This window comes from Temnothorax nylanderi, unplaced genomic scaffold (genome assembly GCF_030848795.1).
Source record: "Temnothorax nylanderi isolate EJ_2023f unplaced genomic scaffold, tnyl_v1.0 TNYL_tig0392_pilon, whole genome shotgun sequence".
In the NCBI taxonomy this organism is placed as follows: domain Eukaryota; kingdom Metazoa; phylum Arthropoda; class Insecta; order Hymenoptera; family Formicidae; genus Temnothorax; species Temnothorax nylanderi.
The window spans coordinates 82,968-100,239 of NW_027249454.1; the positions used below are offsets into that span (position 1 = coordinate 82,968).

Below are 17,272 nucleotides of genomic sequence, written 5' to 3' on the forward strand. Positions count from 1 at the left end.
CTCCCCTTCCTTCCAATGTTCCGGCCAGCCTTCACCCCTCCATACCCGTTTACATATTCCCCATACCCATCTCACCATCTCTTCTCCAAATTTCCATGCATCGTTCGGAATTCCGTCCTTGCCTATTGCCTTCCCTGTTTTTAGTTCCTTTATTACGTTTTTTACCTCCTCCAGCTCTATCTCTTCCTCATCTTGTCTGTCCCTCCCTCCTTCTCCTTTCACAACCCTGTTTTCCACGCCTCCCAGTAGCTCCATAAAGTATTTTTTCCACTCTTCCAGCCTTATATCTTCGTTTATCCTCTTCCTTCTTTTCCTTACTCTACCTATCAATCCCCATACCTTAACTTCCGATCTCGCCTCTCCTATTTCTCTAATCATCCTTTCCTTCTCTTCCTTTTTCTTTCTTTCACATACTTCTCTATAGTTCCTCCTCCCTTCTCTATATCTTTCCACCTCTCCTTTTCCTTTTCTCCATTTTCCTAGTTCTCGCCTCACTTCTTTCTTTTTCTCCTTGCATTCTTCATCCCACCATCCTCTTCTGTTCTTATTAGCTCCTCTCTCTCTCTCTCTCTCTCTCTCTCTCTCTCTCTCTCTCTCTCTCTCTCTCTCTCTTCTCTCTCTCTCTCTCTCTCTCTCTCTCTCTCTCTCTCTCGACCCTCCTCCTTTTCGTTCTCCTCTAATACTCCTTTTATTTTTGACACACCTTCCTCTATCTCCTCCTGCAACTCTCTATTTCCTCCTATCTTCCCTAGCCTCTCAACGAATTGTTTTCTCCCTTCTTCACTCCATATACCTCTTCTTCTTATCCTTTTCACCTCTTTCCTTCTCTGCATTCTCTTTGCGCCGCCTCTTATCCAAAGTATTAAAGGGTGATGGTCTGATTCTACCCTTTCTCCTATTTCTAATCTTTCCACTTTTCCTTTGCTATCTTCATCACCTATAATATAGTCTATCACTGTTTCACCTTTTCCTCCTGTGTATGTGTATTCTCCTTCTTCGTCTCCCTTCGTACCACCATTTAAGATTATCCATCCTCTTTCCTCGATAAATTCTAGTAGTGTCCTGCCATCCTTGTTCACCTTCTTGTCTTTGGATCTTCTCCCTCTTTCTTTCCCTTTTCCCTCAACTTCCTCCTCCCATCCTCCCTCCTCTCCCGTTCTCGCATTGAAGTCACCACCTATTATGGTCCTTACTCTTATTTCTCCCTCCTCTGTGCAATCCTTCAAGCTTTCCAACTTCTTATCAATGTCTTTGTTTACATATATTCCTATTATTCTCCAGATTTTTTCTCCTATTCTTATCTTAACTTCGATTTTACCTTCTTCCTCTTCCCTCCCTCTTCCCTCCTTTATCTCTTCTAACTCTCTTCTTATTTCTACTAACATGCCCCCGCACGCTCTACATTTCCTATTTCTCCTGTTCGCTAACTGTACTCTCCATCTAAATTCTTTTGGTAACTTTTCTTTTATCTTCTCCCATCCTTTCTCATCCATCCATGTCTCCATCATAACAATCACATCCCACTCCTTTATCCCATCCCAAAAGTCCCTATCTTTATTTGTTGTACCCGCTACGTTCCAGGAGACCACCTTAGTCTCCTCCCTCCTCCTGCTTTCTCCTTCCTCTCCCTCTATGTCTTCGTCCTCCTCCTCTCCATAGTCTCCTTCTGCGGCTTTCTCTCCCTCCTCCCTTATACTTTCTCCTTCCTCCCCGCATTCTTTGTCCTCATTCTCTTTTTTATGCCCTACGAAAGTCCTCCCTCTCCTCTAATCTTCCTTTACTCTCGTTCCATCTCCATTCCTTGTTGTCTTCCCATATCTTTTGATAGCCAATTGCAACTCTTTTTCCTTTCTCTCTCTTCTCCCTTGCTATCTTTCTTATCTCTATTTGTATCTGTCTTTCCTCTTTGGTGAGATTATCATCCAGAAAGCTTCCATATTTCCTTCCTAGTTCCTTCTTTTTCTTCATGATGTCTCTTTTTGCTTCCCAGTTTTTGCATCTCAACAATCTCATTTTATTGTCTCCGTATCCTATTTCTTGTATTTCTTCAATGCTCCCTTTTATATTGTCTAGTTCTTTCATCAACTTTTCCAATTTCTCTTTCCTCTCCTTGTCGTTTCCTACCTTCTCCTCCTTCACGATTATGTTGTTTTTCCTCCTTCTTCTTTTCGTCATCTCCATACTTTTTTCTATCTCCTTCATTTTCCCTATCAACTCCCTACCTTCATTCTCCTCTGCGCCCTTCACCTCTAGCTTTTCGATTTTCTCCTCCATCATCTTTACCTATTCTTCTAGCGCCTTCCTCTGCTTTTCCCATATTTCCTCCCTCCTCTTCAATTCCTCCATTAATCCCTTAATATCGTTTTTTATTTCTTCTTTATCTTTTTTCCTTTCCTACTCTTGTTCCTCCATTTTCCTTAATATCTCTTTTAACAGATCTTCTGCCGCCATGTTTCCTTTACCCTCTTCTTCTTTCTTGATCTTAGCTGGCGGTGATCTGTTGACCCTCCTTTCTTCGTTAAATTTTTCAAGAATCTCTATCTCTGCTGCTCTCGCCGCTTCTTCCTCTAACTCTTTTCTTTTTCTTTTCAGGATGAGATCTTTGACCGATCCTACTAGGCTGTCCGATCTTCCTCTTTGTTTGGCAAGCTCCTCCGCCTTTGTAGGTCTGCCTCTTGCTTTCTTCTCTCCTTCGTCTTCCCTCCTCTTTCCTTTGTTTCCCTGTTGTTCACTTTCTAATCCTATTTCCTTCTCTGCCTCCATCCGCCGCCTCTATCTTTGCCTATTCCTCCTACTCGTTATCTATCCTATGGCTGAAAGCACTTATAGTAGTTATCCCCTCTATATCCTAACTAGCCTATGCCCGCTTGCGCGATACCGCCTTCCTGTCTATCGCCCCTCTATAATATCTCTAGTCTATGCCACGCGGTCACCACTCACCCGTCACTTTCCTTACCTCTTCTCCTTTTTACTGCCTCCGCCCCTTCTCAACCCTTTCGCCTACGCCTTCTCTCACCTCCACGCCTCCCTGTTCCGCTGTTCTCGACCTCTCTAGCTCTCTCCAACACGTATTTTTGCCTCGATGATTCTCTCTATCACATGCACACCTGTTGCCATCGACACACCGGAACCGGAAGTCACGAATCCGATAATAGTTTTTGCATATTTTCAAAATTTTCATGTTTTTGGAGTGACAAAAGTAAAAAACGAGGTTTGGGGCAAAGTCGACACCACGCCGTTTCATCGGCTCCCAATAACAAACGATGCTTGTCATGCAGCCATATGGCTCATGACAAATGTGTGCGCACGTCCGATCGCGAATTTACTTGCATAAATTGTTTTTCAGACACGAGTTTAGATGAAAATAATTGAAAGTTCAACAATTTTTGTTTTTATTATTTCCAATGATTGTTTTACTTAATTCCGAATTTTTGTACTTTCTAAATACACGATAAACAATATTTTTAGTTTCAGACAATAAAAAATAAGTTCCAGATCAAATTGTGTCGATCAGGCAAAATGTCGAGTTTGCCCCGGCATTTTTCAATTTGAAAATTTGTCTTCGCATCACTTTTCCTTTCCTGTGGTTAAAACTAAGCGATATACAGCAAAATTTCCTTAAGCAATTTTGTACCTGAAGGAACACTCTTTATGTGTACCATTGAATTTGCTTGAAAATTTTAATTAATTGTTGAAAATTGCCTTTAAAAAAATCGTGTCGAGTTTGCCCCGGTCTCCCCTATTTAGGTGAAAATAAATTAATTTTTTTTGTAAATTAGTAATTAGTAGAAATAAATTTTTTATTATTAAAATAATTAATATTTGTCAAAAATGAATTACTGTATCTACTTATTTAAAAATTAATAATTAATAGAAAATAATTATTAATTTTTTCAATAATGAATATTTAGTCTCAAGTAAATTACTTATTTAAAAATTATTAATTGGTTTAATATAATTTAATTATTACAGTTAAACGTGATTTAAAAAAAGGACAATTATGTTAATGTTATATATATCTGAACAAAATTATTAAAAACAGAAGTCGTTTTTGTTCGACCCAACTGGCCTAATAATTAATATATTTAAACTCACAACGTTTCGAAAAATTATCTCACAAAATTGTCTCACAAAAATTGTCTCACAAAATTGTCTGACAAAAATTGTCTCACAAAATTGTCTCACAAAAATTGTCTCACAAAATTATTAAATTACAAAATTGTTACTTTATTCAATCCAAGTGATATCTACCTCGAAAAAACCTAAATAACAAGTGGTATCTATTTAAAAAAAAAATATGTGAAATCTTTTAATACTGCGCCAATTACAAAGAGAGAATATATATATTATATATATACCTTAACAAAATTATTATTATATCACGAAATTGCGTTACCAAACTCAATCCAAGTGATATATATATTTCAAAAAAATATATTAAATCTTTAAATTACGCCAACTACAAAGAGAATATATATATTGCTTTGAAAAATAATTGTAGTGCAACTACTCTTAAAAAATAAAACAAAATTGTGTTACCTAACTCAACCCAAGTGGTATGTATCTTTGTATTCCTGAGGATCTTTCTATCAACCCAAGTGGTAGTAGTTTTAATTCTCCTTGATAAAATTATAATATTACAAAGAATCATTTAATCATTTTAATCACAAAGAATTAAAGAGGTAACATTATAAAATAAAAATATTTAATTAAAATAAAATAAATAAATTTTTCTTGTAAAAAACTTGGCGCTGCTTTTTTAACCTTTAACTGGAACGCGGGGTGTCAAACACCCCAAAACAAATTTCGTCAAGTTTAAACATCTTTCTCGGTCGGATAATCTATGAATTTCGCTTCCAAACACAATTCGAATCTGACGTATAAAATTGATACCTTCACATGGGGTGTTGAACACCCCAAGAGCAGGAATTTTTTTGAAGCCTCAAAACTAAAAATTTCATACTTTAGACTAATGGGTATCATTTTCCAGTGTTTAATGTATGTACTTGATTTCTTTCAAGCATTGGAGCCTCCATTTCGCCGTACCCAACGTTCAAAGTGTGTGGGGTGTACAACACCCCGTGTGCAGATAACGTTCGATCGCGGACGTGTGCCAGTTAAGGGTTAAAGTCTATCCAGACAAATTTGCATCGCGCATAAACATAAGCGTAAGAAATTGATTGGTTCAGATATATGTGCAAAAGGAAATAGACCAATCCATCTCTTTATGCATATGCTTATGCACCTATGCAAGTTTGTCTGGATAGACTTTAAAAAAGCAGCGCCAAGTTTTTTACAAGAAAAATTTATTTATTTTATTTTAATTAAATATTTTTATTTTATAATGTTACCTCTTTAATTCTTTGTGATTAAAATGATTAAATGATTCTTTGTAATATTATAATTTTATCAAGGAGAATTAAAACTACTACCACTTGGGTTGATAGAAAGATCCTCAGGAATACAAAGATACATACCACTTGGGTTGAGTTAGGTAACACAATTTTGTTTTATTTTTTAAGAGTAGTTGCACTACAATTATTTTTCAAAGCAATATATATATTCTCTTTGTAGTTGGCGTAATTTAAAGATTTAATATATTTTTTTGAAATATATATATCACTTGGATTGAGTTTGGTAACGCAATTTCGTGATATAATAATAATTTTGTTAAGGTATATATATAATATATATATTCTCTCTTTGTAATTGGCGCAGTATTAAAAGATTTCACATATTTTTTTTTAAATAGATACCACTTGTTATTTAGGTTTTTTCGAGGTAGATATCACTTGGATTGAATAAAGTAACAATTTTGTAATTTAATAATTTTGTGAGACAATTTTTGTGAGACAATTTTGTGAGACAATTTTTGTGAGACAATTTTGTGAGATAATTTTTCGAAACGTTGTGAGTTTAAATATATTAATTATTAGGCCAGTTGGGTCGAACAAAAACGACTTCTGTTTTTAATAATTTTGTTCAGAAAAATTAAAGCTACTATCACCTAGGTTAGAATAGATTTTATTTATTTTTGCATTTAAAATTAATGATACTACCACTTGGTTTTTTTCCGAGGTAACAACCACGCGTGTACTTGGCGCCTTTTTTTTACCTTTTTTGAAAAAGGTAATTTTGTACTGATATCATACATTTTGTAGTGTTACGCATCCTCTTCTAAAAAGGGCATGTCATCCATACTCGAATCTATCGAAATATTATTGTCGCTTTTCCGCAATGCGGATTGGTTCTCTTGTGCTTACTTCATGACCGGCTGTCATGGCATATTTTGACAGTTGTGTGGTTAATAGTGTAATAGTAACAGTGAAATATTAAAGTTAAATAGCGCGCGCGTCTATATAAAATAGCGTATACGTCAAGTCGGGAGGCGAATAGAAGTTAAGCAATGGAGAAAAAAAAGACAGACCAAGATATGCGAGTTAATTCAGTTATGATATATTTTTATATATTTTACAGAAGACGTATAAAAGATGTAAGAGGACTTGCGGTAAAAATTCATGCAAGTCTTAATAACTTCAAGGATTAAACTGACGAATATACAAAAGCTACTAAATGTACTCAAAGCTACTTAATGATTAATACAATGCTAAATGAAGTGTTGTACAAAATTTGAATAGAGTCAAAGATTGCGGTCAGCTACATATTATATACACGAAAATGAATTACGAATGATTATTACGTAACGATGTTCATTGCGCTATATTTTCGCTTTGTTAAAAAATTATAATAAATTATAATAAATTGAGTTAATCGCAGCGCGCGACAAAGTTATGTACGTGAGCACTGTGAGCGATTTAATGATTGTAACCTTACTTGTATACATTTCCTAGAAAAATATTTCTATATTATGTTTAACAACAATATTAAATATTAACATTTCATAACTGTCAAACGTTTCCAGTTGAGCGCAATTGCACGAGTTACGAATCATTTATAGACTCTTTTTCTCAGTTAACTAGTTTCTACTGCATTGAAATCTTGCATAGAAAAAAATGTATTAGCATATCGCGCAAGAATCATCGATATCTAAGTAAACAATTAATCAAATATATACAGTATATATGCGTACATCTGGATTAATCCGAAAGCTTAGTCTCCATCTTTTGAAACATATAATAATTTTATGCCACAACAGTGAAGTGCGGAATATTAAATAAAATGCGCCATTTAACAATAACTTCTAAGGTAACAAGTTTATTAACAAATTCTTTTCTTCGTCAGTGAAAAATTAACCAGAGATATATATTTTTTGACCAAACTGACTTTATTATCGAAGATTCTTAACTCGACGTTTCGACACTGGTTTTATGTCCTTTTCAAGAGATTTCTAAAAAGTATACATAACGAAGTCATTACAAGCACGCTGTTACAGAAACAATGTCACACAAGGAACAATTAAAAAGGAAATATCTACCTATCTAATCCTGTTCACAATTATTTCTGCCATATGTAAAGTTCTTGCAGTTGTAGCAACTTTGTCAAATTCTTAAGAGTCGCAATACAGTGTCCCGTAATCATAATGCAAACGGAACCGACAGGAGACACGTCGTTCCGAAACGAAAGACGGCGATCGACTAATCATCGAAATACAAACAAGTGAGTAGGTCAACGGAATAAAAACATACACATAGAGAGAAATGATTAGGTAGTTCTTATAATTCTGTCGTATAGCGGATTGAGATTTTCAGTGTCTTTCTTTAAATTAATCGCGTTTATTTGTTCTTTTTTTATGTAAAACATCTCCGCAATCTCTCTCTTCCTCACATTTCTCTCCCTATGCATAATCTCCGTATCGGACCATTTGAAATTATGTCCGTGTGTAAGTCGGTGCTTACTAACTACGGAGTGCTTATTCACATCTTTTTTAATGTCGCTTAGATGTTCCCTAACACGAGTCTCCAAATGTCTTAGAGTCTGTCCAATGTAGGAGGCGTTACAGTCATTACATTCAATTTTGTAGACGACACCTGTTTCCTTCATATTTACGAGTTTGTCTTTGCCACGTTTTATAATTGAATCCAATTTTTTGGGAATCGTGTAAAGGACATCCAAGCCACATCGATTTACAGTGCGGCGAATATTCTCACTCAAACCTTTAATGTAAGGAAGAGCAATGTATCTGCGGGCGTCGAAAGTATTGCTTACATTATTACAGTCGGTGATTTATTGCGATAATCCAATTCTTTTAATCTCTTATTAATTTGTTTATCAATCAGATCGTCAGGGAAGCAATTATTCTTAAGGATGTCTCTTACAATTTTAATATTGGAGCTATGGAATTGTTTATCAGAAAGTAAAATTGCGCGGTCAACTAGGCTTGTGATTGTATTGTTTTTATATTTCAGTGGATGGTTGGAGAAGTAATTAACATATCGGCCCGAGAACGTAGGTTTTCTGTGCCAATTAGTCAAGAGTCTGTTGCCGTTTCTGATAATGAGAGTATCTAGGAAAGGGATGGCCCCATTAATCTCCATTTCATGTGTAAATTTGAGGCGGGGAGAAATCTCTTGAAAAGGACACAAAACCAGTGTCGAAACGTCGAGTTAAGAATCTTCGATAATAAAGTCAGTTTGGTCAAAAAATATATATCTCTGGTAACAAGTTTAATCTACGGTGACCTAAATTTAAACGTGAAAAGAAATTAAATTATTTCAATGAGTTCTCGATTCGTCCCCAATCAGAAATAGACATGAGTCACGTAGAAACGAATTTCCTAATTCGTCTGAGTTATTCGATACAATGTTCTAGTTTAAATGTGACACTACTTTGTAAAATGTTAAGTTTTATTGTTTTCTCTACTCTACGATCAATATAACAATCTTTATAAATTTCTTTCTAAATAAAAATATTCTACACAATCGGAAAACTATTTTACAACATGAGTAAAGAACGAAGTCAAAAAGCGAAATAATCAATTTTGACGCGATTAAAGGGGATCATCAATGGCGATTGTATTAAACTCTAGTCCATACTGACTAAGAATCGCGGATTATGCGTGAAAATTGTAGAGTTTCTTGACAACTCTTATGTACAGATGGATTCAAGTGTTTCTGGCTTCATTCATCTGGTCCCATGCCTACTTGTTCAGCATGTCCGTTCATTACCAGTTCTTCAGTAAGGGAAATTAGCTTTAAAAAATCAATTAATTTCAATTAATTTGCGCATCTGCAAAGAGATTCTCGAAGATTGGATAATAATAACTACTTACCTCATAATTTTGTATCATAAAATAAATATTTGCATAAATATTAGCTTGAATGCGACCTTCAATCTGAGTTTGGGCAGCAACTCCCTTTGAGGAACAATTTTGTACCACATTGTAAGCTTCTGTCGACCATTTACCTGCAAAAGAGTAACATCAAAGTACAATTACATATCCAAAGATAAATAATTTTGAGTGTAGAGATGTATATATCTAAAATCTACTTACACGTAGGAGTTGATAATAATCTCGTTGATTGAAATGTGGCTTGGATCAGTCAACTCGCGAAACTGTAATATAATAATAAATCAATTAGAATTTTCGGAAACATTACTTCATACGATTCTTTCACACGATGACGGTTAATGTTAATTTTCGATTACCTTATTATTACGTTTCGCGTGTTCTATACTTGTCGTCATGACGAAACATCTGACCGAGACATTGCGCTTCTTGGCTATCTCAATATATCTCTTTCTCGAAGCTGGATCAGGATTGGTATTGTCTATAACTATACTTTTTCCTTGATTCAAGTATTGTTGGACTGCAGCAATGCACTTCTGCCAGCTGCCTAAAGTGTCTCTGTTGACGTATCCGTATTCCTTCAGATAATTCTTTGCAAAATGCGATTTTCCGGAGTCTGGACTGCCGACCATAAGTGTACCACCTGTTAATGGATATCTATAAGCACGAGGAAAGAGCGGGCCTCTGTTCACATTTGACGTTCACGATGATATTCGTGTTATGCACGATGCTTCTGTCGAAACCGAGGAATCACATGCCGGAAAAATTTTACTTAGGTATTTATCATTAAAAGAATACTTTGTATAATTCTCTTTTATGTTATTTCTCATTAGATCATGGTACGAGAGGAACAAACACATTTTTCCAGCGAGTAGATGGGATCCTTTTGATCCAACGAAAAGTTATGACAAGTATACAGTGTCGGATAAAAATAGGAAGAAAGATAAAATCTGATAAACTTAGATTCAACAAATTGTCCAATTTCGTTTAAAGGATTCAGATTCAAAGGACTGTAATTTAGTAGAGCTACATAATCGAGTAAATGAATTAAATATTATCACATAACTGAATGAATTTGAATCTGAATCCTTTAAACGAAATTGGACAATTCGTTGAATCTAAGTTTATCAGATTTTATCTTTCTTCCTATTTTTATTCGACACTGTATACTTGTCATAACTTTTCGTTGGATCAAAAGGTTCCCATCTACTCGCTGGAAAAATGTGTTTGTTCCTCTCGTACCATGATCTAGTGAGAAATAACATAAAAGAGAATTATACAAAGTATTCTTTTAATGATAAATACCTAAGTAAAATTTTTCCGGCATGTGATTCCTCGGTTTCGACAGAAGCATCGTGCATAACACGAATATCATCGTGAACGTCAAATGTGAACAGAGGTTCGCTTTTTCCTCGTGCCTAATCGCAATATTACATACATTAAAATAACATGCCAACATTGTGATATTGCTTCATAAGTTTTATCACTTAGTATCTTTACCTTAGTTACAATAAAATCGTAAAACGTATAATGGTGCGGTAATATAAGAAAGATCCTCCTTGACATACATTAACTGATCTACCATTACTGTTTTAAGCTCGCTGAATTCACGCTTCGGAACTTCTAAACATCTCTGAAGAAGCTGATAGATAGAATTACCTGTATGTGAAAATTTAATTTATGCAGTAGAACATTATATATCACGCCAATGTTACTCCAAAAGTGACACTGGAGTATTTTAATAACTTAAAAATTCTCTAAATCACTGAGACATTCACCTTTCTTCATTATAACACTCCGACGATAGCCAGATCCATCCCAATAACTGAATGTGATCTCAATTTCTTCTTCCTTCAACGCGTTCTGCTTTCTAGCCCATTCTTGCCTCAATTCTTCCTTAAGTTTATTTTCCTCCTCCTTCCTTTCCCTATCTGGCAAGAAACTTGTATCTACATCTGGATTTTTCTTAATCTTCTTAATCGCGAGGCCATCAGATTGCTCATTTTCTGACTGCGGGGATTTTTCGACATTGTCTTCATCCAGCTTAAAAGACAAAGCTTGAATCTGTCTCTTCTGTTTGTTCTTTTCTTTTCCTGCTCTTTTTCACGTTCCTTGTATCAAAGCATGATATGTATGACTAGATGACATTCAGAGCACTGGGCGAAAATCACATAACATTCAGAGCACTGGGCAGAAATCACATGTGTAATATATATATATATATATATATATAATCACGGCAAACCGCATATATAACATCGTGTTATTTTTATTACATTTAGGAAAATTATTTCATATTAACTCAATAGGCGTTAAACTTGCATACATAGGGAGCTTTCCAGCAAGTGACACAAGCCGACACAAACGTCGTTCTATTTTTCTTTTTTGGCAATGAGTAACAAAGACAAACCGGTAATCTAACCTATACTACGTTTACGCGAGCGTTACTTAATTCTGTATAGTAACTTACGAAAACGATACGATAACTTACGATAATTCCTTCGCGTAAACGGGATCTCTTCGGCATCAGCTCCATGCCGTCAATATATCTAGGTTAACCTGTGTAAACACTCGCGTAATCGCGTAAACGTAGTATAGTAAGTAACAGTAATATATATAGAATAATAGATATATAATTACATATAAAACAATTACCTTGAATTAATCGTCGCGTCGCGTAAAGAGTCACGGTCGGTCTCGCTCCGACACTACCGTGTCTCTCGATAGGTTAACTGAACTGTCAGTGACAGCGCACTGAACGCACTATCTGCACTGCGCGCAGCCGCGCAGTACACACTTACACACACGTATTAACTGAACTGACTGTGACAGCGCGCTGGCGAAAGCGCCGCCAGTGTCGAAAAAGTGAAAGTGACATTACTCTGTTATATGTATGTTATAATCGCAGCGTTAGGAGGAGGAGTATCTTAAATAAAATTTTTCACATTTGGACTTTGCGTCCCAATATCTCCGCTCGTAGGGCACGTAGCGGAAAATATTATAGGAGATACCCCCCCCAAGTCGACCCCAAGCTATCGATCAAGCCTACTTAGAACTTGATCCGTTCACTCGTTATCGAGATCTCAACATCTCGAGTACTCGCAACCCGTCGCGTCGCGTAAAAGAGTCACGGTTGGTCTCGCTCCGCGTGTACTTGGCGCGAGACACTACCGTGTCTCTTGATATATATATATATATTTACCTAAGACTGATTATTCATTATTGAAAAAATTAGTAATTATTTTTCACTAATTATTAATTTTCAAATAAGTAGTAATTCATTTTTGACAAACTCTATTAATTATTTTAATAAAGAATTTATTTCTACTAATTGTCAATTTGCAAAAAGAAATTAATTCATTTTCATCAATGGAAATATTAATAGACTTAACTGGCCATTATAATCGCCAAGACAATACGATTTGGTTCGATTATCGTCAAGACGCTCTTTTAACCAATATAAATTGATGTAATCTTTGATACTTATATATAAGCATCTCATTTAAATAATTAAATTTATTGCGAAAAATATTACCTCAGCCAGGGTTCGAACCTGGAACTTCCTTCATTCCGTGAAGGGTGTCGTACCAATTCGACCACGAGGCATGTGGTAATATTTATCGCAATAACCTGTATTAAACTAAACAATATTATTCCAACCATAGTAACTGCGCGCCGACAAATCGTCAGACTTGAAATACAATTTTGGTTGGCGTAGTGAATTATTTTTAACAGACATAATATAAGATGGAAACACCGTAGTCAAAGGTGTATATTCAAACAGAATAAATCACTTTTACTTTGCCAGTCAAATAAAAAACAACAATGGAAATATTAATCAAGACATAATCGAACCAAATCGTGGTCGTATTGTCTTGGCGATTATAATGGCCAGTAAAGTCGATTAATATTTCCATTGTTGTTTATTATTTGACTGGTGAAGTAAAAGTGATTTATTCTGTTTTAATTCATTTTCGCCTAAATACTATCTTTCACGTAACTAGAAATTTTTCTCTGACAAATTACCAATTTTTTGAGTAATGCGCAATTTACTTCTACCTAAATATTATTAATTTTTACGTAATTAGTAATTTTTTGTAACTAATTATTAATTTGCTAATTCAATAAAACTTTAAGTAAATATGTAGAATAACGGCACGCTCTCTGATTCTTTTAAAAATTTCAAATTTTGTGTATTTTGGGTAGTAAAAAAATTCTCAGAAAAAAAATTGTCGCTCATGTTTCATTTGTTTATAATTAATACTTAAAATATCACAATGTTGGTAAGAAAAGAAATAATAATTTATGAATATACATATCTATATTTCGCTTCTTACTATTAGATCATATGTTATTTACAACTTTACTCAATTATATGTTTTAAAATTATAATCTATTTTAAAGCAGAGAATAGTAGAAAGCGTAAATACAGGGTATTCCTCTGCTTTAACCAAAAGCACAAACTGTTGTCTGCTTTAATTGTGATCCTTTAAATTTTCGTCCCAAAACATTTTTCGAATAAAAAGCCATGTATTTGTATTACTAATTACATTTTGAACTGCAAGCAAGGACTGTTATTAATTTGTTTTACTGAATATAATATATCAGACAACTATATTGAAGTTGTAAATGACATAATATGATCTAATTGAAATAAGAAGCGAAATACATATCCATAAATTATCGTTTCAATTATCATTTCTTTACTTACTGACATCGTAATTTTAAGTATTAATTAGAAACAAATAGAACATGAGCGATGATTTTCCTTCTCAGAATCTTTTTTACTACACAAAATACACAAAATTTATAAATTTCAAAGGAAATCGATCGAAGAGGGTACTATTATACTATATATATTTACAAAATTTATTTTGTTGTTATTGTTAATTTTGTGAATAATTAAGGTAGTTGTATCGCGACAGTATTAGTCAAAAATAATGGTTACACTGCATACGATAATGTACGGAAAACTCTACTTATCTGTGTAAAACTTTTGACTGAGCTCGTACCGTTTTCAACCAATCCTGTATGGTTTTACCAATCTGTATCCAGTTACCTTACCAACACTGTATGCTCGCGACTCGCGTCAGTAATGTCAGTATACCATTGAAGTTAGCTCGCGATGCTCGCGTTAGTATGCTATCAAGGTTATTTTGAATTAGAAGAAATACAAGCGAAAATGTCTGTTGTACGTTACAAAGGAAGATTAATGAGAGAAAAAGTATTGAAGAAAAGACGAAGAAGCGAAGAAAAAGAAAAAGTCCTGTCAAGAAGACAATTTATGTGTTGGAAGACGTATTGTAGAAGTGCCCGAGCTTGCCAAAAATCTAACTTGCTGTTACTGTGAAAAAGATCTTTCACTTAAAAATGTAGTAAACGAAAGACGACTTGGTTTAAATTCAATTTTGAAAGTACGTTGTCGGGATTGTTCTACATTTACAGATGCTGCTACAGGAAAAATTCATACATCAAAAGATAACTCTAAACACGGTGATGTCACACAAAAATTGTATTAGGTAAGTTATAGTTAATACATTTTTTCCATTCGCGAAGATTGTATCTGTGTAATTTTTATTCATTATTACATAATTTATCAAAATTAATATGTTGATTTAAACTTCTAACTTATAAATGACAGGAGCTGTACACGCTGGAGTTGGGTGCTCGGGATTAAATAAAATACTGGCTTGTATGAATATACCATCTATAACACCAAATTTATTCAAGATATGAACGAGAAGTTGGACCTGCTATAGAAGAAGCTGCTAAAGAGAGTTGCAAGCAGGCTGCAAAAGAGGAACGACGATTAATTGTAGAAAATGTTGAAAAGCTCTGTCAAGAACTGTAAGATTTTGTTTTTTTATTCATATTTTGAATAGAAAAACAGGAAGACAAAAATATGTTTTCTATAAGTGTCTTATACATATGTGTAATAATATGTAATAATATGTGTCTTATGTATATGTTATGTATACGTAATTGATAATTATATTATCAAACTGAATTGATTTGTATATGTATTAATAATAATAAAATAATGTATTAATAAATCTGATTCTTTTTTTGTCAATAGGCCAGACGAAGTAGCTCACGAAATTTACTCTAACTTGATACCTTTAAAACCTGCATCCAAGGATGCAAATCTTTATATTTCAACGCAAGAGAGCTCTACCCAGTCCGTCCTACCACCACCAGTGATATCGTTAGAAAACATTTTTTCTCTAAAAAATCCTTGTACACCTAATTATAACAATGTAAATACTAATTTGGACGTAAATAATTTTGACGCAGCGATAGGTAATATTATTAACATAATCGTCTCTTATGACATGGGCTGGAGTAAGCGTGGGAACGGAAGAAGCTATAATAGTCTAAATGGTTATGATGCCATAATTGGTTTCTTGACTGGGAAAATTCTAGACTTTAGAACACGGAATCGAAAATGTAAATTATGCGATAAGGGCCGAGAAAGAAAAGACCATGATTGCCGATTAAATTTTTATGGAAGTGCTAAAGCTATGGAAGCTGATGTAGGTGCTGAGCTAGTAAATGAAAGCACCATTTTAAAAGAAACAGGTCTAAACGTTCGAGTGTTGATCGGCGACGAGGATAGTTCTACAATCGCAGCCATTCGTCGTGGAAATGACGAAACAATATTCAAGTTAGCCGATAATAATCATCTTAAAAAACATTTTTTAAAAGATTTATACGAACTACAGAAGACATTTAAAGAAATGAAAAAACGTGATGTAATTCCTCATTTAAAAAAATGTTTTAATTATGCTGTAGCACAAAACAAAGGAAAAAGTGTAAAATTAGCCAGTATTTTACGTACAATACCTGACCATGTATTTGGCAAACATGAAAACTGCGGCGCATGGTGTCACCGCGATTCCAATGACAGTACTAATACTCAGAAACAGACGATACTATTGAAAGATTCTAAATTATATACAGCATTATGTGCTATTTTTTCAAAATATGCTGATAACTCAGCAAAATTCTCAGTTGCTGCTAGCAGTCAAGCGAACGAAAGTTTAAATAACATTATGGCACATAAAGCTCCACAGAGTAGATGTTACAGTTTGAGTGAATCAGCTGATTTTCGTTGGGCGAGTGCTGTTTGCGCCAAAAACGATGGACAACAATATTTGCCTCGTGTTTTAGCTAAATTAAGTGTTTCGCTCGGTAAACACATGGAATCTTTTGCTATAATGCAAGATAAACAAAGAGCACGAAGAGCTGAGTTAGCAAAATTACAAAGTACAAAAAGTCGTCGTATTTTAATGAAAAAAATGCGAGAAAATTTAAGGAAAAGAACAGAAAAAATTGAAGGAATACAATACCTGCCAAACTGTGCTCTTGAGATAGATGCTGGAAATTCAGACAGTGTAGATATTAATAATGAAGTAAACAAGACAAATATAGCAATCGACTCCTGTAAAATAGTTTACTTTGATTTAGAGACTACCGGTTTTGAGAACTCTGCGGATATTTTACAAATTGTTGCAAAAACAGAAGGTCGCACGTTTTCAGTATACATTGAACCTACACAAACTGTGGTATCCTATGCTTCTTATGTGACTGGCTTAAAAGTTATAAATAAAGATCTTTTTTGGCGTAATGTAAAGGTACAAACAATTCCATTAAAAGATGCTCTTGAAAGTTTTAAAGAATTTCTTAATATTTCATCTAAACCGTCAGTCTTAGTTGCTCATAATGTTCAATTCGATGCTAAACACTTGCTTCAAGCAATAATACGTCATTCCATGATAAACGATTTTAAATCCATCATTAGTGGATTTTCCGATTCTGAAATTTTGCTACGGAAACGATTTCCTGATCGAAAAGGAAAAGGACAGTTTAAATTATCAAAGCTAGCTGAAGATTTGCTTCCAAAAAAGAATACTAATAATTTTCATGAACCATTGTTTGACGTAGAAGTGCTAGAAGAACTTGTATGCTTATATATAATATTTCAACAACAGATTTGCTTAACAACAGCAAATCTTATACTGAATC

At 34.3% G+C, this 17,272-nt stretch overlaps 2 protein-coding genes across 13 annotated transcripts in view; one reads left to right on the top strand and one right to left on the bottom strand.

Moving 5' to 3' along the window:
- LOC139782163 (sodium-coupled monocarboxylate transporter 1-like) overlaps positions 1–17,272 on the top strand; it is a 78,035-nt gene that overhangs the window by 38,476 nt on the left and 22,287 nt on the right. The gene's annotated exons all lie outside the window — the stretch shown is intronic.
- On the bottom strand, positions 8,787–12,451 carry LOC139782155 (uncharacterized protein F21D5.5-like). 2 transcript variants are annotated; one of them, XM_071721107.1, is made up of 7 exons: positions 11,739–12,448; positions 11,026–11,433; positions 10,748–10,906; positions 9,607–9,890; positions 9,452–9,513; positions 9,230–9,363; positions 8,787–9,149 (listed from the first exon to the last, which is right to left on the bottom strand). In XM_071721107.1, exons 4-6 carry the CDS (start codon positions 9,877–9,879, stop codon positions 9,360–9,362), a joined length of 339 nt encoding a protein of 112 aa, XP_071577208.1. In that variant the 5' UTR covers positions 9,880–9,890; positions 10,748–10,906; positions 11,026–11,433; positions 11,739–12,448; the 3' UTR covers positions 8,787–9,149; positions 9,230–9,359. The 2 variants fall into 2 exon arrangements, 1 of the variants encoding a protein (XP_071577208.1); XR_011720800.1 differs by having other exon boundaries at positions 9,607–9,868; positions 10,748–11,433; positions 11,739–12,451.

Bases quoted from the DNA above. Each gene is read 5' to 3' on its own strand.
- LOC139782155 (XM_071721107.1), bottom strand. From the start codon at position 9,879: ATGGTCGGCAGTCCAGACTCCGGAAAATCGCATTTTGCAAAGAATTAT. The intron at 9,514-9,606 runs GTAATCGAAAAT...ATTATATTACAG, and splicing joins ACGCGAAACGTAATAATAAG to TTTCGCGAGTTGACTGATCC.